The sequence below is a fragment of the Vulpes vulpes genome, chromosome 3, assembly GCF_048418805.1.
Source record: "Vulpes vulpes isolate BD-2025 chromosome 3, VulVul3, whole genome shotgun sequence".
In the NCBI taxonomy this organism is placed as follows: Eukaryota; Metazoa; Chordata; class Mammalia; order Carnivora; family Canidae; genus Vulpes; species Vulpes vulpes.
Window position 1 is genome coordinate 89,016,000 of NC_132782.1, and position 24,129 is coordinate 89,040,128.

A 24,129-nucleotide genomic window follows, 5' to 3' on the forward strand; every position below is an offset into this window, starting at 1 on the left:
GAGAAGAATTCTTAATTAAGTACATTCTTGTCTCCCTGGTGGAGACGTAAAGACTTGAAGGGCATCTGGCCCCGCCCTGCCACTTGGTCGGACACCCTTTCCGCTGAAGTCCCTTTGGGAGTGAGCAGCTTCACTCAGCCTGGTGCTGGTAGGTTTATCTCCACTTAGAAGGATTTGTTTTCTCCATGGGAAGAAGAAAAATGTGAAATGATGGAAAGACCAGTGTGCAGAGATAGAGAAGACCAGGGGTGGGCCCTGGTGTCCAGACCCTCTTCTGCAACATGGAGGGTAAAGCGCCCTCCGCCACAGGGCAGCCATGGGGAAGGCTACCTGCGGGAATGCCCACGAAGGGCCAGCTGAGTCTGCATGTAGCAGGCATCGGGCCACTCATGGATAGTTTTCCTTCAGCGAGAACTCCATGCCACCTGTCGGTACTTGGATTGGCTACCTGGGAATTCACTGTGTGGGCAGCTGAAATGATGCCAGAGACCCCTCCTGGATCTGAAACCCATTACCTTGTGTTCTGACCATCAACGATGGAGGCTTCACCATGGTGCTTCCTTTCCATGGATTTGCTGGGGAGTCAGGGAGTCGTCACTCCGTGGACAGTGCCCCAATGCTGCCCACAGCAGACCAGGTAGAGGGAGGCCCTGTGGGAGACATGGGAGCATGCCTTGGATCCCACACAGAGCCAGACCATAAACCCTCCCGCAGCTGCCCGTGTGTTGTGGCCCCCAGAATTCATGTGTGGAGGCCCCAAGCCCCGATGGAGTAGTTTGGAGGTGAGGTAGTTAGGGTTAGATGTGGTCATGAGGGTGGGGCCCTGGTGATGGGGTTAGGGGTCTTATAGGGAAAGGAAGAGATGGCACAGCTGTCTTTATGAGCACACATCAATGAGAGGCCAGGTGAGGACACCATGGAAGGGCGGCCACCCGGGAACCAGACACCGAACCTGCCAACACCTTGACCCTCCCAGTCTGCAGAACCATGAGAAATGAGTTGTTTAAGCCCCTGGGTCTGAGGGATTTTGTTGTAGCGACAGGAGCAGACCAAGACTCTGTGCAACCTCAGGCAAATCCCACGACTTCTCCCAGCCTCGGCTTTCTGGGTAGCGGCCACTGCCACATGGGACTGCTGGCCAACTAAAGGGTTTGCAGTGGAGCAGCACTTCCCTTCCATTGTGTTCGGGTAGGGCCCAGCTTTCAGAATCAGAGCACAGGAACCCAGAAGAATAAAGATCAGCTTCCCCTAGGAGGTTCTCCTGGAGCTCCTCCCTGCCCAGGGAGGGGGACGTGCTGACCTCCTTCCTGTTCGTTTCCACTCACACAACAGTTAGGACCAGGAGATGCCAAAACCCCTTCCTGACCTCAGGACCGATACTGGCCTTCTGAGCAGAGCCAGGCAGGGGCACCCTGATGGGAGAATAGGCAGCGCCCAAGCCCTGAGCGCTGGTCACCTGCAGGTGCTGGGCTCACATTCTCCAGACGTCACGTCTTCATCCTCACACCCCCAGTGAGGCTGGCACTGTCATGGTCCCCATGCGACAGCAGAGAACCCGGGGGCTCAGAGGATGCACTGCAGCCCGGCCACACCCACCATGCCCAGAGGTTGCCCTGAATGAGCGCGTCCACAGGCCCCTGACCTTTGGCTTCTGCTTGGCTGTGACGGATGCAACGCAAAGGGAGGACACGAGGTCAGGCAGTGAGTTCTGAGGGGTGGCCATGCCCCTGTCTTGAGGGCCGCCTCCACCAGGCAGCCCTCCCGGTGTCTCCGTCCAGCTCCCCAGTCTCTCTCTCCAGCCCCCCGGTCTCTCCCTCCAGTCCCCTGGTCTTTCCCTCCAGCCCCCAAGTCGAGCAAGAGCTCCTGAGGTGTTGCAGGGCTCTTGCCTCCCTGAAGCTGCCGTAACAGATTACCAGGAACCAGTTAAACAAAGCAAAGTCTAGAGGCCAGAAGTCGGAAATCAAGGTGAGAGCAGGGCAAGGCCACGCAAGGCCGCGCTTCCTCGGAGACTCCAGGAAAGGATGCTCACCTGCCTCTTGCAGGTGTGGGTGGCTCTGCTGTTCCTCGGCCTGCAGCCACCCCCCACCCCTGCTTCCACAGCCACATGGCCGTCTTTCCTCTGTGTCTGTGTGTCACTGGATTCAGGGACACCCTATTCCAGGAAGACCTCGACTTAGGTGCGTCTGCAAAGATTCTCTTACCATGTACGGTCATGCTCTCAAGAGGGGCACACTGTCCAACCCAGGACACATGGCAGGGGGACATCAACCTGAGAGGACCAGGTAGAGAAACAGGCAGGAGTCACAAGCGTGGGCTGGCAGCGGCGGTGGGACAATGTCACCACTCTGCAAGCAGAAGGCCTGCCCCGAGGAACCCCACTCCCGGAGCGCTCATGGACATGTGGCAGAGCCAGGACTCTCACCTGCTCCGCCAGGAGGACAGGATGCCAAGGCCACTTTGGAAAACAGGGTGACAGTTTCTTACAGAGTTGAGCAGAATTGACCCAACAATTCTAATCCTAGGTATTTATCCCAAGCAAATGACAACACATGTCCGAGTAACAATGTGTCCGAGAATGTCCCCAACAAGTGAACTTGGGACACAACTCATACGTCCACCAACAGGCAAACAGATAAACTGTGGGACACAAGCTCGGTGTTGAGGACCGAGCCCGTGGCACACACCACAGATGCACACACCCTGAGGAGCTGAGAGGAACAAGCCAGGCCCTACACACTGCTTACTGTGCTTTTCCACTTTTTTATGGCAGAAATCCCAGTACTGGTTGCGGCTGGGGGTGGGGACCCAGCACGGAAAGGGCCATGAAGGAACTTTCTAGGGTGCTGGCCATGCTCCACTTGTTAATTGGCCATAAGGGTGTCTTCTTCTCAAACTCATTGAACTGTATACTTAAGATGCGTGCAGCTCACTGACTTTAGTGCAATATTTTAGCAAAGGGGAAAAGGAACAGTCCTTTCTCTGTCGATCCATACAGGCTGGGACATAGGAGTGAGGGTGAAGTGGATCTGGCTCCGCCGCCCCTGTAGGGACGTGTTAGTCCCAGGGAAGCCAGGTGGAGGGAAGAGGGGAGGGGAGCTTCTAGGAAGGGGGCAGGGCCAACTTTTATGAATCACTGGCGGGGTGTGTGTGTGTGTGTGTGTGTGTGTGTGTGCATGCGCATCACCTTTATCCATCCACCCACAGCTTCCGCTGCCCTCATTTCCCCCAGAGGACACAGACCTCTGCTCCCCCAGGAGAATGGGGTGATCAGAGGCCTGCAGGCAGCCCACAGGATAGGAAGGCAAAGAAGACACAGGTAGAGAGGAGCTGAGTCAGTGGCCAGCTGTGGATGCCAGGATGTCTAGAGTAGGATGGTGTGTTTGGCTCTGGGCAGCTCGGTGTGAGGCTTGTGGAAGCATCTTTCCTGGAATGTTCCAGGCTCCATCCACACTTCCTCCTCAGTACAGTTCACAGTCAGGAGACCGTGGTTCCTGGGCAAGGTATGGCACAGGGGCAGGCGCCAGCAGGAGGACAGAGTGCGAATGATGCCAGTCTCCTGCCCGCCCCTCCCTCCACTCCTGCACCCCATCCTCTTTGCGCCCCCGTGACAGATATGGCCCCACCTGCCAGAGAGAGCATAGTCCCCTCCGCTTCTCCAGCCTACCCCCTCTGTGGAAAGTCACCCACAGACTCTGCTCAGAACAAAAATAAAAAGGGAAGTATGGCAGCCCCCTCCCCCAGCCTCCACCTCTGCCCCTGCTAAAAATAGAGGCGGTCTCAGAGGGGGCTGTTGTGTTGGCTTCCGGGGAGGCCGCTGCTCCCTGCAGCATCAGCATTTTCTGGGGGCCTGGCAGGCAATGCGCTGGAGGAGAGGGAGTTTGAGGGGACCACACAGAGACCCCCCTCAGGCAAACCCAGTACCGAACTAGTTTGCAAAGATGTGAGTATATTTTTCCTACTGCCCTTCCTTTTGCTCGGAGGCACGTGGGCACTGAGCTAGTGAAGCCATCTCTCCTGGGAGGGGGGGGGTCTGCAGCAGGCTGGGGCTCCTGCATAACCCCCGCTCCCTACACCTCATCCCTCTTGCTCTCATCCACACCATGTGTTTAATGACTTCATGCACGTTCCTTTTTGTTTCTTAATTTCTTAAACAACACAGTAGACTCTCAGCAGCTGGTGCTGGGGCAACTATTTTATGCTGTCACTTTGATTGCACAGAGCATGGAATGCAGCCCAGAGAAGGCCCTCGATAAATGCCTGATCGATTTGGACCAGAACGCTGTCATTTTTATGTGCTGGTGGGTTTGGGTTTTTTTTTTTTTTTAACTTTCTTCCGATGAGGGATGGAGCAGAGGGCAGAGGAGTGGGTGTGAGTGCCCAGATGTGCTCTGGTGGGGCAGAGAGGTGCCAGCCCTTGCCCTCTGGGGATCCCCGCCCTCCCTGGGAGCATCCTGCAGCCTCTGGGAGCTTAAGTAAGATAGCATATGCAAAGAAAGTAGCCTGTTTCTAAAGATCCTTCAGAGAACCCAAGGCCCAGCCCCTGCCCAGAGGCAACAGGGAGGGAGTGATACACGCTGGAGCCAGAGCCAGGTGGGAGACCTTGGATCATAACACAGGCAGAAAAGGCACAGCGGGCTGTGAATGACTTTTCTAGGAAGCAGAAGGGCCAGGGCTGGAGGGGAAGTAACTGCATTTCCTACTGAAATGCTTCCGGAATCCATTAAGTCCTGCAGGGCCAAAACTTTTGCAGCCCCTGGGCTCTTAATGCTTATTAGACACAGCGTTGAATGATGTCATGGGAAGAAGCCAGCAGGGTCTGAGGCATCCTTGAAAATGCCAGAACGTGGAATTCCGGGGGTGTCTCAGAGTCACGTAGAGCATAGGGTCGGTCGGTGGAGGAGCCTCCAGGCCTGCAAAGGAAGGTCCCCCTGGCTGGCAACGCACCCAGGGAGCACCAGACGATGGCCTTCAAGCCTGGCTTTGCACACAGACTCCTTCCCAGATCCCCAAACACGGGCAAAGAAAGGGTCACAGCAGCAGTGGGTTCCCCCATCCCCTGCTAACAACACTTGCTCCCAACAGCCTCCAGTCCGAACAGATCTGTGGTGTCGGGGTGCAGATTTGACGGGAGTCTTATTTAATTATAGGTGATGGAGTCATTTGACACAAGCCAAAAAAAAAAAAAAAAAAACCGACTTTCCGGTTTGCATCTGATTTATGAGCTTTCGTTTTCACACGAGAAGCTGGAGATTATCTCTGAGAGTAGAGATCCCCACATTCCTGCTCCTGTTGCTCTCGGAGACTGGGGAGAGTGTTTGCATCCCACTGTGTAGGAACCTAGAGCAGCAGAGAAACTCGCCTACAGTGGCTGGCGCCTGCGGGGCGGGGTGGGGTGGGGGGTAGAAAGTGAAAAGAAACACCCACCAGCTCCAGGCCGGACAGATTCATTTAAGGACACTCTTACCTAATAGATCATTAAAAAGGAGAGATTTATGACAGAACTCTCTCCTTAACAAGGAAAATCGAAGTGTTTTGAGATGTTCTGCGACGTTCTCGTCCCGTCCTCCCACCCCTTATCATGCACAGATGGGTGGAAAATGTGAGTCTCTGTGTTTTCATGTTTCCAGCTGCCTGGGGGCTTCAACACAGGTGAGCCGGCCTATGGGAAATCACTCAAGTTCAGGGGCTGCCCGCCAGTGGTCTTGGAGGTTCCAGGAGGAGGAAGGACATGACTGTCCTTTCCTGGCCAGACCCCCGGCCAGTGCCCACTGGCACCCGCCTCCCTCCCTCCCTCTGCTGTGCACCTGTGGGTGCTAAATAAAACTGTGAGTTCCTGTTCCCTTTTCTCTGCCCTGGTCCTGCCTTCAAACCCGCACGCCGCGGGCCTTGGCCGCCTCTGCCTCCCTAGGGTCTTTCCTGCACTCAGCAGCCCCTGCAGACTCACTCCTGATTCCCACAGCTGCATGGACCCGGGGCTGACCAGCCGCCACCAGGGCGCTGCAGGGAGGAGCACGCGTGCTGGCCTCACTGGTGGACCCGGCCCCGCGCCTGCCAGTCCCATCCCCCACCTCCAGTTCTCTCATTTCTTCATCAGAGTGGATGGTGCCTTCCCAGCAGGGCCCCAGCATGTCATGTGTGCTCAAGAAATTATAGCTGTTTTTATTTATTTGATCTGATCTGATTGATGGAGGTGAAATTCATGTAGCACCTTCCCCCCCTTTTATTATTTTTTTTTTTAAGATTTTATTTATTTGTTCATGAGAGACAGAGAGAGAGAGAGAGGCAGAGACACAGGCAGAAGGAGAAGCAGGCTCCCTGCTGATGCGGGACTCGATCCCAGGACCCCAGGATCAGGATCATGACCTGAGCGTCCCTACCCATCCCCCCTTTTATTTATTTATTTATTTAAAAGATTTTATTTATTCATGAGACACACACACACACACACAGAGAGAGAGAGAGAAAGGCAGAAAGGCAGAGACACAGGCAGAGGGAGAAGCAGGCTCCATGCCGGGAGCCCGATGCGGGACTCGATCCCAGGTCTCCAGGATCAGGCCCTGGGCTGAAGCCGGCGTTAAACTGCTGAGCCACCCGGGCTGCCCTCCACCCACCCCCCCTCCCTTTTAAAGTGAACCATTCTGTGGCATTCAGCACACACCTCATGTTGCACAACCACTGCCTCTACCTAGCTCGAAGCATTTCCAACACCCCCCAAAATAAAACCTCATCTACGTAAGCAGCCAGCCCTCTGTCCCCTCCAGCCCCCAGCCCCTGGCTGCCACACACCTGCTCTCTGTGTCCTCTTCTGGACATTGCCCATAAATGGAATCACACAACACATGGCCCTTTCGAGTGTGTGATCTCTTTCGTTTGTATCGTTTTCAAGGTTTGCCCGTGTTGTAGCGAGGATCAGCCCTCGGTCCCATTTCGTGGCTGAATCGTATTCCGCTGTACAAACGTCTTCATTTCTGGAGTCATTGGCTTTGAGGGTTCGAGGCTGTTGCCGGGACTGGGAAGAGAAGCGGGGCACAGGGGAGGTGGCAGAGGGGAACCTTGCTTGGCGCCACAATGCTGCAAAGGCCAGGAGCGAGCCGTGAGGGTCGCTGCCCACTGCCCTCACCCCCCCACCACAGTCTGTATGGACTGAACCCCAAGGAGGCCCACGGAGGGCGTGCTGGAGGGGAGCCTCTCCGGCCAGCCTTCCCGAGCAGCCGTTGGCTCTGCCCCTGAGTACATTATCACAATTAATTACAGCCAGCCCTTGATTCTCGGAGGTAATAGGGGACCAGAATAACACAGAGCTAATTGAAATGTGGGGCTGCAGGGGCGGTGGAAAGGAGGGGCCCCATTCTGTGGGGGAGCTGTTTATTTTGCAGTTAATTATGAGTGAAGAGACCCTTCCTGGGTGCTTTCCTCCTTCTCTCTCTGCCTCCCAGAAACCTGACGTTTAACTGGACGCACAAACCTATTTTGCTCCCAACATAGTGGATGCTCAATTAATGCATTTTAACTAACTTACCCCCACCCCTGGCCATCTCTCGGCAAAACGCCCCAGGACAGAAAAACTGACTGGTTTGAATTTCACTTCCGCACCTGCCCAGTCTCACCTGGAAACGCTCCTTGTTACAGTAAGTAACAAGGGTGCCGGATGCGGATGTAGGCGCCGTGCTTGATTCTGCCCAAAATGTCTGCAATACATGTTGACATTAAGAGACACACAGAAGGAGGAGAACAGGACGAAACAGGCATCTGGAACCCCCACAAACTGGGTCATTGGTCCCAGAAGGATCGGGAGGCAGAGGTTTGCCCCGGAGTCCTTTCTGAGCGAGTGTGCTGAGTGCTGAGACACCACTCTTATTTTGCTGCCCAGTTGAAGCTAACAAGCACTGACGCGACCTACAGCTTTCCATCACCAGAGTCTTGATTGTCCCTTTCTTCCCGGGAAGCGTGAGCCGGGTTTAGCGTAATCCTAGATTAGGTGACTGACGCCCTCAGCGTGGCACAGTCAGTTACCTCCTTTGCAGAGAGTGGATTTTCCAGCTCTTCTGCACTACGGCCGCCTTTCCTTAGACTCTGCCCACCTTCGCCCCGGCTGTCGTTGTGGCTTTTGTCACTGAGCCATTCTGTCCTGTCCTCTGACATGGAATGAGGACCCAGGGCATGTCAGACACCCACAGTACAAGGGGCGTTGCGCCCCGCTTGGTCCAGGAACGTGTCCTCTGAAGGTCAGCTGGTGACCTCCACGATGAGGGACTAAAGCCCTCAGTGGACTCCTGAAAGTGCTGGCTGCTACTGGGTTATCAATGTGCAAAGAATTAGGATTGCAAACCGAGCTGATCTCCCCCACACCAGTGGCTAGAACGAGCTATTCTTGATGACGCAGAAGGCCCTTCAGACTCGGGGTGGGGCAGTGCACCCGGAAGGGGCACTCTGCAAAGAGAGATTGCTGCCCCAATATTGATGCTGTGTTTGGGAACGCCAGCAGACGAAAGAGTCCCTCCCGACAGAATGTAGGACCAGCGGGCTTTTCTGCAGCTCACCCGGTCAGCTTGGTTTGTGACAAGATAGCTCTGTCCCTGGTCAGAAATTGGAAAGACGGGGATTCTAGACTTCTAATCCATGACTGATTGAGAGGCTGAGATAAATTGGTGCTTAGATCCGAATTGCAGGCACAGCAAAACAGGCGGGGTGCAAATGAAGGGCATGTGATCCCATCAGCAGGCTGTCAGGGCGAAAACCCTCACCAAGCCTGCGGACATAGCGGTCTTCCCCGCCGAAGGGAGCAAACTACACCAAGGAAACGAGAGCCAGCGCTTATGCATTGGAAATCAATCACTTTATAAATATTAAACGCCCATTTGTGTAAGATCCTGGCTGGGCCACGGGGTGTACTGGGGTCCCTTTTCAGAAGCTGTAAGCAGCATGGTGGACATAAAGAGCTGCTAACAACACCGGGTGGGTGAGATGCCAACCTGACGCCCAGACCAAAGAGTTGAAGACAAATCTTTTACATTTTCGTCTAAGTTCTGTTTGGCGTGGAAGTGATTACACAGGACGTCCGGCAGAGACCTTGTTTCCAACTCCAGTTTGCCATTGGCTTCTGATGCGCTGGATTAAGTGATATTGATTATGTGTCTACCGCGTGCACAGCAGCAACCCTAAGATGTTAGAGCTGCTTGTCCAATTCTACAGACCAAGAATTGGGGGCTCAGAGAGGGTAAGCCACATGCCTAAATCCACACAGCAGCAAATGGCAGAACTGGAATTCAGACCCAGGATGCTCACCTCAGGACCGTGTGCTTTGCAGTAGCACACACAGTGATACCTCCTTATGCAAAGAGTTTTTTTGGCTCGACTCTTTTTAATTTGAGTGGAATTCCTGTGATTCTTTGCCCACGGCCCCTGTCTTCTCTGAGGGGCGATGTCACTTCACACTAACAAGCAAGCGCACTTTAACCTCTCCCGGACAGGCTCCGCACCTTCCTTGCATGTGGGTGCCCTGCAAGTGGAACCCCAGCCACCCAGCTCTGTGGGTCTACAGTGAAGAAGTCTGCAGAGACCACGCATCTAGCAAAGCTACTCTCTCTTGGCCCTTAAAGCCCCTCCCTCTGTCCTTTCTTCTGCTGCCTGCAAAACTGCCCGGGAAGCTGATATAGGAGAAAGTAGAGCTCTGACCTCAAGCCTCGAACACCTCAGGGTAAAAATAAGAAAGTCTGAGGTCCACATAACACACCAGTCTGCTGCTTCCTGCCCCAGTGTTTCCACCAGACCCAGAGGCCTTTAGAGAAGAAGTCTCTGGGAGTCCCTGCAGCCCCACGAAAGCCAGAGCCTCACATCTCTTAGGGGCTGCCCTCCTCCATCAGTGGGGACTCCCTGATTTCACTTGGTGTATGCTCAGACCGTGGTGGAAGCATCAATAAGAGCTGGAGGCAGAGACAGCCCACCCCCAGCACTACCTCTCTGCTCTCACAGTAGGAAACCTGAAATCTGCATTCTTCTAGATACAGTCTGCTCCCTGATTGAAGTCATCGGCAGAGTTATTTTCAAACATGTGGGAACATGTTCAGAAGTGTCACTGATTTGCCAGTTCTCATGATATTTCACAAAACAGACAGCCCCACGGCCACAAATGCATTTTCAGTTGTTTACCACATGGGTTCGGAGTATGTTTTCGGTGGGCCTCATAAATGCAGAAGAGAGAGCCCAGTGCTCCTTGCTGCTGGGGCCTCAAAGGATGCTCTGAGGCTGTGGGCCAGCCCTGGGCCCTGGAGATAAGTCCATCTGAGCGGCAGAGTGGCCCAGCAGCCCCTTCTACATTCCCCCTTTTAGATCCCCGCGCTGTGCCTCTGAGCTGCATTCTCTGGGCCCAGGCTCACCTGCCAGTACAGCCTCCTGCAGCCTCCCTGGCCTTCCTCCTTCCTCTTTGTCCCCAGCCCAGCTCCCTCTCTACCTTTTGTTCCCATGAACCGAGAGGCTTCCTCACCTCCGGCCCCACCCCCTCTGCCATCCTAACCTGGGCTTGTGCTCCCCCCTCCCCCGGGGTTGCAGTGCCAGCCACAGGACACCAGGAGGAGGTAAAGGGGAAAGATTTAAGGCCTGGATGTGCCTCCCACAGAACCTTCCAGGCTTGTTCCTGGCTGCTGTTAGAGTAAGGCTCTTACCTGATGACACTAGTGACCTTTTCCATGAAATGCAAGGGCCGAGCCTTTTCACTCAGAAGATCCTCACCCCACACACTCACACGCCAGCCCCAGGTGCAGGATTCTGCTTGTTAAGGGTCCACTTTGGGGCTGTGTCTTTCCTATGGCCAATTTCTTCCAAACCACCTCCTCGTTCCCCAAATCAAAAAGTAACTCATGGTTTCCTTCCACCTCTCTTGTAATTCGGCTAGAATTACATCTCTCTAAGATTCCTGCACCAGAATGCACGCTCTGTGTCCCACTTTTGGGTAGTAGAAACCCCAAGCGTCAAGGTCAGACTCTGGGAGGAGACCTGTTTGATCACTTGCTGGGCAGCCCTATGGAGGGAGAGCACCCTGCGTGCAGGCAGTGTGCTGCAGACTCACAAATGAGCACAATACAAGCCCTCTCAAGGAATCACAGCAGGCGTGCAAATGAGCAATGGCAAAACCGGATGAAAAGCGCAGGAACACGGATCCTTTCCACAGCAGGGACCTGGGTTCCATGGGGAGAGGTCCAGCAGAGTGGCCACCACATACTGCCAGCTGTCACCAAGTCCTTCTTGGCTAGCTGACTACGGAATACAGTGCTGCAACAATGGAATGTTCTTATCATAATACCTTGGGTCATTAGAACTGTTGCTTCAGCAAATCTTTATTGAAAATCCACCACACGTTAGCACAACTGCAAACCCGATCTTGGCATGAAGCCTTCAGAGGGGGACCGTGGACTCTCCCAAGTTTCTCCCAACCCAAATAATAGAAGAGGAGCCAAACAATCAAGAGTATGCTAATGGAAAAGAATTGCACACCCAGATGAAGCAAAGGGTCCATCTTTGAAAGTACAAAGGTCTCCTGAACTGGAATCAACTGGTGGTCCCTGTGACATAACAGACCCCGTGGCAATGACGGTGTGCTGACCAGGCTTCTAAGGCCAGCGCAGGACAGAGCTGTATGTCATTATCACAAGGCCAAGGCTCCTCCACTGGCCAGCCCCCGTAGCAAGACAACACTTCACGGATTTGGCCAAGTGGTCCAGCCGTGGCTCCTGGAGACCATGGGAGCTGTCAGTTTGCCGTGTGCACGGCTCTGGAATCCAGATGGAGCGAATGCTCATAAAGAGCCAATGTGATAAATTGATACGCATTTCAGGACAATTTAAATCTGTCATTCCTAATTGTGCTTTTTTCTAAAGCTTCTCTGCAGTCATGGTAGAAAAGCAAGAGCTGGAAGGGAGAAGTATCCTTTGGTAATGCAAGAGGTGTGTGCCCTTCCAAAGTTCTTTGCTGCCGTGCCCGTGGGAAGCTGCCATAGAAGCCGGGATGTGTGACAGGCCTGGGGCTGGTGGAGGGCTTTAACGCTTGCCATGCCCCTGGTCTCACTTCAGTTGATGTGCCTTGCTCCCCACTGCCCCCCAACGCTGACCTCTACTGATGCCTCCACCCTTCCTAAAAGATACCAGGTTGAGATATTTTTATCCCACAGAAACCATTGGCCTTTTGCCCAGGTCACCTGAAAATCAGTGAGTGGAGTGCCTTGAGGAGCTCCAGGTACGGTTACAGGTGGCCTGGTCCTTGAGGAGATGGTTGGGGAGGGGTTGGGGGTGCTCTGGGTTGACAAACAGGTGGTGCCTAGGATGCTTGGCTGTCGGGGGAGCTGGGGGGGGAGGGTGGGCTCCTGTAGAAGAATGAGGGCTGAATGAGAGAGGAGAGAGATTCCCATGGACGTGGCAGAGGCTGGAAACATTAAAATGAGGGGCACAGTTTGGGATCTGAGGCAGGACCATGGCAGGCAGGTGAGATAAACTGCCCTGCTCTTGCGCTGCAAGCCAGGAATGTCATCTGTTTGTTCCATTTCCTGGGCTGTGCCTTAGCTCCTGTCCATCTGCCGACCCCTTGGGGGACACTCTATACATGGGCAATACTCAGTCCTTACTGATCTCTTGCTCATTCTGGTTTTGGATCCAGAAAAAAAGAAACTGCACAAATAGAAAAAGCAGTTTCTCAGATTGTGAGACTCAGAAGTCTGGAGCTGAGACCACTATGATTTTCTTAGAAGGCTTGGATCTTATCTGTTTGAAACAAAATCGGAACTTTACACATGTTAGGGGTTTTATTCTTCTCATGAACCAAGAATTCGAAGGTTAAGCTTGGGCCCAAAGTGCTTGTGGCATCCTACTCGGCCATAGACCTTTGTCTTCATGGTCACAAGATAGCTGCTCTGTGGCAGGGCATTGCATGCACACTCCGGGTAGGAAGACAGAGACAAATAAAAGGCTCCTCTCCACTGATTCTGCCCCCACCTCTCTACAGAGCCCTTCTAAATGTCTCCAGAAACTTCCACTTCCATCTCAGTGGTCAGAATTGTGTCACATAGCCATCTGTAGCTGCAAGAGAGGCTGCAAGCACGGTTTCCGATGGGCATAGTAATGCTCCACACAAAATTGGGACTCTATTAATTGCCGAGAGAGAATGGATGTTAGGTCGGCAGCCAGCAGTGTCTGCCACTCCCCTGTGAATTTAAAACGTTAATTGCTGCTTTCAAAATATGTATCAGGGAAACTGTGCTGATTGCTGCACACATGTTAATTGATGGGAAATACTATCATCTCTGTGTTTCGGTTGAATGTGCTGAAGGAGATAGGTTAAGAAGTTAACTGAGATCCCAGGGAAAAATCCTGCAGGGGGGATTTTCTAGCTGTTTCTCTACGTGTCCTTTTTATAGGAATGAGGATTGGGGGAACAGGGCCCACAGGAAGGGAGGTTCTGGTCCTGTTCCGTAAAGCTTCATTTCCAGGGCCATGAACACATAGATGGCTGCACCAGTGTCTCCGGTCCTTCTTCACAGGCAATAGATCATCCTTTTAATTCCCCCCCCCCCTTTTTTTTTGCCAGAAGTCTTTTCAATTAAATGGAGGTTTCTTTGGAATAATTAAACCTTCCATCTCAAGCCTCTCACTCCAATCATCCAGCAAATCAATTAACCAGAGATGCTTTTATCTGACTGACTGCTGACCCCTTTCTGGTTCCAGAGCTTTTGCCCCCAGGGCAGCTCTTGGAGAGAAGAGGTATCTGTCCCACAAACAGCTCTTTCCCAAAAGGCTGGACACTATTATTTGAAATAATAACAGCCTTATTGTTTATTTTATTTAGGATTTGATTTAAAAAAAAGGATTTGATTTTTATTTATTCACCCAACAAATATATATTGAGCAGCTAAGAGTAAGTCCCCATGATAAGTTCTATGGGACATGAGACAGACTCTGTGGCAGGCAGCTGAACCTCCCTGAGCATCTCTTCTCTAAAATGAGGATATTGGCATATACCTTATAGGGCTGTTGTTTGAAATGAGATAATCCACATGGAGCATTTAGCACAGCGTCTACCTGTAGCTACTACCGTGTACATTTTCATGGACAGCAATTAAAGGATATGCTCCTGCAAAATGAAGGAATAAACCCATAAAGAGAAAGATATAGAGCCTAGGAAACAAGGAATCTAATTGATTAGATTGAATACTATGCTTAATAAATGTTAGTTGTGGATTGCTAGTTTAATTAAGATCAGATCACTTGGAGTCAGTGAGGGCTGAGTTGGAATCTCCACTCTGCCACTTAGTGGCTGTGGGATCTCACCCCCATCATTTAACTCTCTGATCCACCTCCTTCTCGTAAAGTAGGAAAAATAAAACCTAGAATAGTAAAACCTACGTAATTGAGCTCCTGTGAAGCAAGGTGACATCTGTGAAGTGCCCAGCACACAGGCAGCACTTTTATGGTTTATGAAGAGGTGAGCTGTCTGACAAGCACTACAAAAGGTAGAATATGTTAAGTGCACAGAATGGAGGTAACTGTTTGATTCTTTATACTTGAATGCATTTTCCCTATTTCCAACTATTGGCATATGTTAATTTTTGTTCATTTTTTTACCAAGATAATCTATGTCATGCAGAGTTGAAATGCAAAGTAGGCTTGTAATAAAAACATCAGTTCCTAGTCTAGCCATCACCCCAGCCCTGATCCCCAGAGGCAACCACTTCTAACTCTTATTCATCTTTGCTTTTTTCTGTTATTTACCTCCATATTTCTAAGTTATTGGTGATATATCCACTTTAAGGCATTATTTATTGAGATCTTCTTAGGCAGAGGACCCATTAGCCCTCTTTTCTGAGCACCCCACTCCATGCATCTCTCCTTCCTCCATTCTCACAATAATATATTTAGAGCAGTTTCATGTGTTACATTATTTTCACTAGGGAAATATTGTTTATGTTGAGTATGCTGTGATTATTTCCTTTCTTACCTTTTGTTTTTTTTCCTAGAGTTAATATTGCCTTTTTTTTAATTTGTTGAGGTTTTTTTTTATGTGCCTATCCTTCATTATATTTCCATCCAATTCACAGTCCTGTCACCTGCCTGTGACATAATTTATTTCCTAAATTATGAACTATATCAGATTATCTCACTTTTCCCCTGGCTACCTCCCTCTAGTGGACCTTCTGTGATCCTGCCATAATCTTGGCCATCTCCTTTTTGTCACATCTCTTTCATTCTGGAACTTTCCTTGCTGCTTTGTCCAATTAAATTTTCTGTCTCCTGAGCTCCATACCTTCCTCTTTATTGTTTTATTCCTTCACTTTAACTGGAGCATATCCTCTAGTAGCTTCCTAAGAAAGCCTACATGGGAAATAAATGTTTAGAGTCTTTGGCTTTCTGAAAATAATATCATTCTATTTTCATGCCTAATGGTTTCGGGGTGGGGGATGTAACAGAATTCTAGGTTAAAAAGTATTTTCCATAAAAAAATTGAAGGCATTGCTTCATTGTCTCCCAGCTTCCAGTATTGCTATTGAAAGGTCGAATTCCAAAGTTACTTCTGTCCTTTGCATATGACCTGATGTTTCCTCTCTGGAAGCTATTGGGGTCTTCTCTTATTTCATGATCACCTAAAATTTCACAAGGATGTTCTGAGAAGATTCTTTTTCCATTGATTGTACTGAGCACCTGAAAGGCCATTTAAATCTGAAGACACATGTGCTTACATCTAGAGAATCCTCTAATATTATTTCTCTGATAATTTCTAGCCCAAAAGCTAGACAAGAAAGGAAACAACCTCTGCACTCTCTTTACAGGATTTCTGTTTTTTTGGATATTAGAGCTAAATTAACCTCATTTTCCCCACTATTTCTTATCTTTCTTCTCCTTAACTTTTTATTAACTTTTTGGAAGAGTTCCTCAACTTTGTCTTCCAAACTTTTTATTGATACATTTCTGATACTTTATTTTAATTGCCAAGAACTCTTTCTTGTTCTTTGTTCCTTTTTCATAGCATCCTACTATTGTTTTATAGACGCAATATCTTATTTCATTTCAGTGGATTTTAATTACCAGGTTGTGGGGTTTTTTTCTTAAGTTTTCTTTTATTCTGTATTGTCTGCTTCCTGCAAGTTCTTTGTATCAACTTGTCTCTTTTGATCTCTTTCTTTCACATAAAGACTTTCCTGCAACATCCAGTGATCCTTGGCTCTCTGTTTATTCCTAAGTAGAGGCGACAAAAGCAGTGTGTACAAGTTCTGCTTGTTGATTAAACAGCTTCACTGTAGGGCGAATGGGCACCAACTGTGTTTGAATAAATACTAATAACTCACTAAGCAGTTGATTCCTCTTTTGAGAAGCAATAGTTATTCTTTTTAACCCTGAACCCATAGCTGCCATCTTAGAACTCAGTTTTCATTCTGTCTTAAGCTTGTGTAAAAATGCTTAAGGTGTGTATGTACATACACTTTCTGGTTATAACCCTTCTAAAAGTAAATTCTTATTTTTTAGAAAGCGATTCTAGGGGCTGTATGGAAATAGGAGTAAGTCAGAGAAACTTGGGTCTAAATCCTGACTTGTGTACTAATTACATGACTTTGAACCTCTCCCAGGCTTGGTTTTCTTGACTATAAAATGGTGATAATGATAGTAATAATAATAATAATAATAATAATAATAATAACACCTATCTCAGAGAGTTTTGAGGTTTATCATTTATGCTTAGCAAGTGCCTGGTACATAGTAAATAATCTGTAAGGACCAGGGATGATGTTTTAGCCAGTTGAATGTTATACCAACAAGCTAATCTCTCTAGAGACATATCCTATAAGTTTTCCCAACCTTATGACCAAGTCCTTGAGGGTGTAATCAAAATTCTAATAGCAGAAATAGAAAGTTCAGCCTCATTATTGGTTGTCTTGTGTCTCAGTTTTTCCAACCTATGTTGACATGTTGGGTAGTTGTACAACCCTGTGCAAATCTGTTTTTCCTTTCTCATCATTAGAATCTTTCTTACAATTAATTTTGTAAAAGCCTTTTCTTCTGATGATGAAAGAAATGTGTGTTCTCTTGCAAATGCAGAAAAGTACAATTTTCCTTTGCCTTTGCTCGTTGGCCTCTGGACTGCCTGCTGGTCTTTGCTGGGGCACTTGGCCCTGCAGATCACCTGCTTCTCCAGCCCTTGCTCGCAGTGCAGGGCAGCAGTACAGCTGTTCCTGTCCTGACCACGGAGCAGGGAGGCCATGAGGAGACAAAGGAGATGGTGTCCTCCAGAGAAGCATGTCACTGCCACCTCCCCGGGGCAGAGGGCCTGTGACAGCTCACTCCGATCCAAGCTGACACCCGACAAGAGCAGCTTCTATCAGCCCTGGGAGATCTGGTGTCACCTGTGATTAATTCTCAAAGCTGAAACCAAGCAAGTTCCTGATTAAACAGTGATGTCCCAGGGTCCCTGTCACTGCCGAGTAAGAGTGGCTGGTCATGGAGCAGCTGCCTGAAGCCCCCACCACAAGGATCCCAGCAGCTGTCGGGACAGGTGTCAGGCCCAGTGTCGGGCACCCCCTCACCTTCTCAGGGGTTGCGCCTCATCTTTCCACATCTTTGGCCTTCCTCCCCCCGGCTCCTGGAGTGGCCACCCTGGGCATTCACGACGGCCTTGTCAGTCATTATAAGGAACACCACCTTGGGGAAATTACAGTGCATGCCATGGTGTGTTCCTGCCCAAACCCATGGCATGCCGGGGGCTGAAAACATAATTCACAGTGAAGGGAACTCTTCTGGGTTCAGGAATGTGGTTTGCCGCTTTTGACCTAATGAATTAGTAGCTTATTAGAACATCTCCACTCTGCAAACAGTCCTAATGAAGACTTTGTGAAGACCCCCACCCTGGCCAGGACTAACCCCAAGGCTACCATCTGCCCTGCTCTCTGAGCCCAGAGGTCTCAGGTCCTGTAGCCAGTGGCCTTCCAGGCTGGCCATGGGCTGCAACAGAACCCTTCTCCCCAGCAGCTCCTGGCCGTGGTCCACTGTGTCACTGTCACCTGGAGAGAAGGGTGTCTTGGGATTTTTTGACCTTTTCTTCCAAAGCAGGGCATCACTCTGATAGTAGAATGGTTCTCTCTCCAACCTCTACCCTTGTGCCAAGTCAGATTATCTTTCCTTTTATAGATTCCAGCCTTCGCAGCTCTAGATCCAGAGGAAGACTGGCTCAGGGAAGGATAGGCACCAGCCTGGAGGAGCAAGAGTCAGACCTCCATAACGGGACAGCGGCCGCTGTCTGCTGAGCACCAACCACATGCCAGGTACTTTGCTTATGTTATCTCAGGTGTATTAAAAAAAAAAAAAAAAAAAAACAGTAAGTGAGGCTTACCTAAGACTTGACAGGGGAGTGGTGTGGGGAGGTTCAAGGCAGAGGGAGGTGTGGAGATCAGTGAAGTGTGCGGATTTGGTGAAGAGCAGAGGATTCAGTCAAGATGAAACTCCACGAGTCAGCAGGAGACAAACCCTACAGGGCCTGGGGGTCAAGATAAAGACGTTGAGGGTTCCTGGGTGGCTCAGTCAGTGAAGTGTCTGCCGTTGGCTCAGGTCGTAATCCTGGGATCGAGCCCTGCCATTGGGCTCCCTGCTCAGCCGGGAGTCTGCTTCTCCCTCTCCCATGTCCCACTCATTCTCTCTCTCTCTCAAATGAATAATTGAAATCTTAAAAAAAAAAAAAGACAAAGATGCTAGATTTCATTGGTAAATGAACATTAATACTGTAAATGTTTCTCAGTGAGGGAGGCGAGTGAGACCAGGAGCTGCTAAGGGGTTTGTCCACAGGCAGGTCATCTCACTGTCATGTAAAAAGCTGGGCAAGGGGGATCCCTGGGTGGCTCAGCGGTTTGGCGCCTGCCTTTGGCCCAGGGTGTGGTCCTGGAGTCCCGGGATCGAGTCCCGCGTCGGGCTCCCGGCATGGAGCCTGCTTCTCCCTCTGCCTGTGTCTCTGCCTCTCTCTCTCTCTATGTCTATCATAAATAAATAAAATATTAAAAAAAAAAAAAAAAAAGCTGGGCAAAATGGCCCTTCCTGTAGAACCTGGCTCAGGAGCCTTGACCTTGCTTTTCCCATTGTTTGTGAGAAGGCTCACGTGACCGAGGGTGTGACTCAAGAGTGGACGCAGGCCCCTGCTGGGGGTTGGGGCAGAGCTGACCGTGGGGGGGGGGGGACCATCCAGTTTGGTAGGCTGTCAGCACCTCAGTGTCTGTGGGCGCGAACCTGGGCAAATTGTTTCCAAGGAAACTGCCCCGAGCTGGACACCAGTTGCCAGATTGATCCCAGAAGACCAGGCTGAGTTAAGCTGAGTCACAGCCAAGTGTGTGGGGGAGGAAATACATCTGAAATTGTGTCCAAAATGGTTTTCTCTTCGAGGCTAGCTACACTATCCATAGTTTTTGCCCATGAAATACGTAGTGCGTTTACATCTGTGTGTGTCTGTGAGACAGTAATACAGTGGACACTGTGTCACCAGAGTTTCCAGGGTGTCCCTGGGCATCACAGCCACTGTGCCGCCCTCACCAGGGGAGCCACCATTCTGGTTTTTATCAGTTACTCACCCCTCAGCGTATATTTTGCTGTATATCCTTAAGAGCATAGGTTAGTCGTGTGTTTTAGAGACAAATAGAGTGTCCTATCGTGTGTGCTCCGTGACCGGCTGCTGTGCTCAGCGCCACATTCCCAGGTTTATCCACGAGGATGGGGGCAGGCTTCTCCTCCTCGCTGCACTGCTGTAGCAAGTGGCGGCCCTGGAGGCACACGTTGCTTATCCTCCCTCTTCCCTCAGGACACTGGTGTGCTTCCTCGGGCTCAGATGCACACTGCCACTGCCCCCACGGACTGTCCTTACACAAGCCTCCTGACCTATCAGGTGGTTTCTCTAGAGATCACACTGAGGAGGGGAGCCTGGGTGTGTGCCCTGCCTACCAGGTCAAGTCAACCTCTTTTCTGATCCCAAAGTTCATTTCAGCCCCTCCGGGATGCCGGGAGGTGAGTCACTGCTCACCTTGGTCTTTGGCCCTTGAGTGGGAACAGGCTGGCTGGGTCATGGTTCCTAATCTGGGAGGACACCATTCAGCCCGACAACATGTCTATAAAACAGGGACAATCCCACCCCCTCTCTGGGTTGCTGTGACAATGACAGTAGGTGACAGGTGCATCACGCGGCACACGGTAGCATCTCATCCCGGGGGGTACTCTGTCCTTTCTCTTCTGCGGCCCTCCTCATGACCTTCCGCAGCTGTCTGTGCTGATGGCCAGCTCTCATCAGCGAACTGCAGGTGCCTCCTAAGGACAGGGACTGTGTGAGAAATGCCTCCGAGTCCCTGCTCGTGGGACAGTGCTCGGCGCTGGCAGGTGCTCACCCTCCCTCAGCTGGTGGTGGAGGCGATGGCATCCAGTGAATGGCCCCGCGGCTCAGGATGCTCACCACCAAAGTAGGCAGTTCTTACGAGTTTGACTTGACCAGTGTTTGCAAAGCAACTGGGGTATGAGTGATGGAGCAGACGGACACTAGATCGAGGCTCTGTCGTTTCCTTGCATATAAAGTAGGAGGGTCCCCTTCATTTCCACTTAGTGGAGTAAAAGCTTGGCTCTACTAATTTCCTGCTTTGTTTTCATTTTCCTTCTTCCCAGCAGAGGCCACTGACAGGCCAGTCCGGTCCCTGGAGGAGGTGTTTCTGTTGCACTGGGCATGCACATAACAAGTCTCACAAGTGCCTGGCACAGCCTTCTGTGTCTGTGAAGGGCGGCCAGAAATGCTTCTCTGCTCCATCCACACCTGCTTGCCTCCCTCCTTGAGCTGCCATTTAACTAATTTCTAGGTACATGCCTTTGACCCGGTAACAAGCATAAGCCTGCAAGCCTCTGGTTCTCAGTTCACTGTGCTTAGCTACTCTTTGTATGAAGTAGATACATTCATTAGTCAGGAGGCTTTGGGGTGCACGTAATAGTTGATCCAGTTTAAAATGGCTCAAGGCGAAGGGCATTTATTATCTTGCATATGAAGCAGTTCAGTGGTGGGAGGGGTCTGATGTTGATGAATTCAAGACCCAGGAGAGGACATCAAGGACCCAAGTTCTTTCCATCTTTCTGCTCTTAGGGTATTAGCTTTTATTCTCCGGTGATTCCTCAGGTCACAGAATGGCTGCACAACTCCCAGCATGGTGCACACACCTTCACCTGCTGGTATCCAAAAGCTGGATGACAGTGTTCCTTCCTGTGTCCCTACTGAAGATCTAGGAAAAGCACCAGAACTGACTTGCCACAGGTTGTGTGTGTCACAAAGCACTTCACGTGCTTCTTCTTAAACCACTGGTAGAAACCAAACAAGATCTGCTCCTCACAGCTCAGAAGATGCCTGGCCTCCCTGGAGTATAAGGCAACTCGATTCCTGAAAAACCTGAGAATTCTGTAAGCGGGAGGAAGTGGGGGGCGAGGGGAGTGACATGGATAGACACAGCAGTGGCTGCCACATGCTCAATAAATTTGTTGAATCAAGTGCTTAGGATACTGAGTCTTTTAAAAATAGTCTAGGTAAGTACATTTTGCTTTATGAGTAGCAATGGTCATACTGACTCTGTGTTGGGGGAGTGGCTGCAGTGGGCATGATCATGTCGCAGCAAACCACAGGCTCGCTACATGATCCGGGTAGCCATACTCTGTATCAGGGAAAGGGCTGGCAGAGGTCAGGACTTTTGTCTGTGAGGCAGGGTTGTGGTGTTGTGCCCAAGATCGCGAATCCGAGAAACCACCGAGGAGTCGACACCGATGCAAACACACGAGGGTTTATTTACAAGCTCGAGCTTGGGTCCAAGTATACCCGACACAGCGGAGCAGGGACCTGAACCCCGAGGTGGGTTTCAGCTTAGTTTTAAGGACTGGTCTAGGGGACCTCCAGAAGGGGTGGAGCAATTCCTCAAATTCTGTTTACATTTTGATATGGGGCCTTCAAGGGCATTGAGCTCTGTTCTCATTCTAATAGGGGCTTCCTACCCTTGGCTTGGGCTCTGTTTTTATTCTAATATGGGGCTTTCTAGGACGTTAAGCTGTAAGCTGTTTTCTTCCTGTAACTGAAGTAAGGTAGAGTTCAGCTCTTATTCACAGGGGCCTGGGATGGCTGTACTTGTGGTAATGCTGAATTTAAAGTGGAATGGCCTTCATTTTCTCGGCCTCCACAGTGGCTGTCTGTGTAAAGTTCTCTGGACGGAATGGGGACTGGGGTTTCTGTTTTTACTCCAAATCAGCTGCTCATCACAGCAAATATGTATGGTCATTCATGTCCTCCAGGCTGCATGAAGCCAACACCCACTTCAAGTAGCTCAGATTAATGCGGAGACTATCGGAAGTTATCGGAGGTCCACAGCAAGGACCAGGCAGTGCAGGTGGCCAAGGAGTATGGGGCCAGCCCTGGAGATAGACCTCTTCTGCTGCTTCTTCTGGACCTCGGGGTTTCTCACTGAGGCTTCCCTCAGTAGACCAGCTTCCACTGCCTGCCTCCACCTACTCTGCCTTTGCAGCCTCCCCGCTGCCTGTGCCTTGGCTTCACTGTGACTCAGCTCTGCTGACCCCATGCCACCTTCTGGCTCAATTCCCCAATCACACTCACCGCCCTTCTGTCCCTTCGGCCCTATATGGACACCTCAGCCTGTGGACCCAGTCCTCAGTGAGACAGGTCAGTTGACTGGCCAGGGGGTTTGCTTGGCGCAAACAAGCTGTCAGGGCTGTGATCTCCCCAGAAGACATGAGTGGGGAACAAACATTGGATATTTGTTGGCCTACCTGTTGTGCCATATTTGGCTTTCATCTTTGTTAATTTGTCTTTTTTTTCCCCCTTCCAAACTGTATAAGTAATGCCCTGGTACGGGCTTGCTGTAAATACTAATACGGTGTAATGTCCAAGTCCTCCTTGATCACTAACCTCTGAACTTACTCCTCTTCCCAGACACTGCTTCCGGTTCTCTGGACCCTTTCCCTGCACTTCTCTCCCTTCTTTTTTGCACGCATGCACGTGCACACATACACCTGTGTAATTATAGTCTTGCTTGGTAGTGCATTACATAAGTGGTTTTATACGTGTTGTGATGTCTTCTTCCTGACACCAAATATGTATCATTTTCCACACACCAACCAATTCTCTGACACCGACTTGGTGTCCAACAACTCGATTCAATCCCAACACTAATTCTCCAGAGTCAGCGAAGTCACTACCCCTGCCCAGAGCCTGCTCCAGCTTCAGATGACAGTTTCAAGTCCCCAGGGCCACCCATACTCTCACTGAGCAACTACAAATCCGAGGTTCCCACAACCCTTTGTCAGGTTTAGTAATTTGCTAAAATGAGTCATACACCCCAGAAAGACACTATACTTATTATAGTTTAAGGGATGCAAATGAGCAGCTAGATGACGAGGCACAGGGGACTGGGTCTAGAAGTGTCCCAGGTGTGGAAGCCTCTCCCCGCCCCCATCCCTCCCCCATGGATTTATTCACCAGCTCAGAAGCTCCTTGAACTCCACTGTTGAAGGATTTTTATCAAGGTTTCATTACAGAGCCATGATTGATTAAATCATTCACTCTTGATGACTGAACTCCATTTCCAGCCTCCCTCCCCTCCCCAGAGGTAGGGGTGTGGGGCTGAAAGTCATAACCCTCTAACCACTTGGTCTTTCTGGCATCCGGCTCCCCCTGGAAGCTATCTCAGGGGCCCCTTAGCCAAGAGTCATCTCATTACCATACAAAAGACACTCATCACTCAGAAGATTTCAGGAGTCTTAGGAGCTCTGTTCAGAAACCAGGACCAAGACCAAATTTTTTCTTTTTTTGTATTATACCTCATGTATGTATTCTGAAATTTGCCTTTTTTTAAAACAATATGTCTTGGGATGTTTCTATGTCACCACATCCCTTTCAGAGTTTATCCATAGCACAAAAGGATTATGAAGTACTGACTGATGAGCATCTAGCTTGCTTCTGTTGTTTCCTACTACAAATAGCACTAAGTGTCCATGCAAAACACTGGGGAAAATTAAATATTCATCAGTATAGAAACGGGTAAATAAATTATGGTATATTCTTGCAATGGAATAATACATAAAACAGTCAAATTGA

The 24,129-nt window shown here is 50.2% G+C and overlaps 1 protein-coding gene across 5 annotated transcripts in view; it reads left to right on the forward strand.

Moving 5' to 3' along the window:
• The window catches only part of CARD11 (caspase recruitment domain family member 11), a 115,204-nt gene that overhangs the window by 51,906 nt on the left and 39,169 nt on the right, over positions 1-24,129 (forward strand). For 2 of the 5 annotated variants that reach the window (XM_026011348.2, XM_072753258.1), the window contains exons 1-2: positions 3,819-3,940; positions 18,159-18,292. In XM_026011348.2, coding sequence (XP_025867133.2) covers positions 18,286-18,292 — 7 coding nt within the window. In that variant the 5' untranslated portion in view covers positions 3,819-3,940; positions 18,159-18,285. Of the gene's footprint in view, positions 1-3,818; positions 3,941-18,158; positions 18,293-22,310; positions 22,696-24,129 lie in introns of those variants that run through there. The other 3 variants (XM_072753256.1, XM_072753257.1, XM_072753255.1) reach the window with 2 other exon arrangements.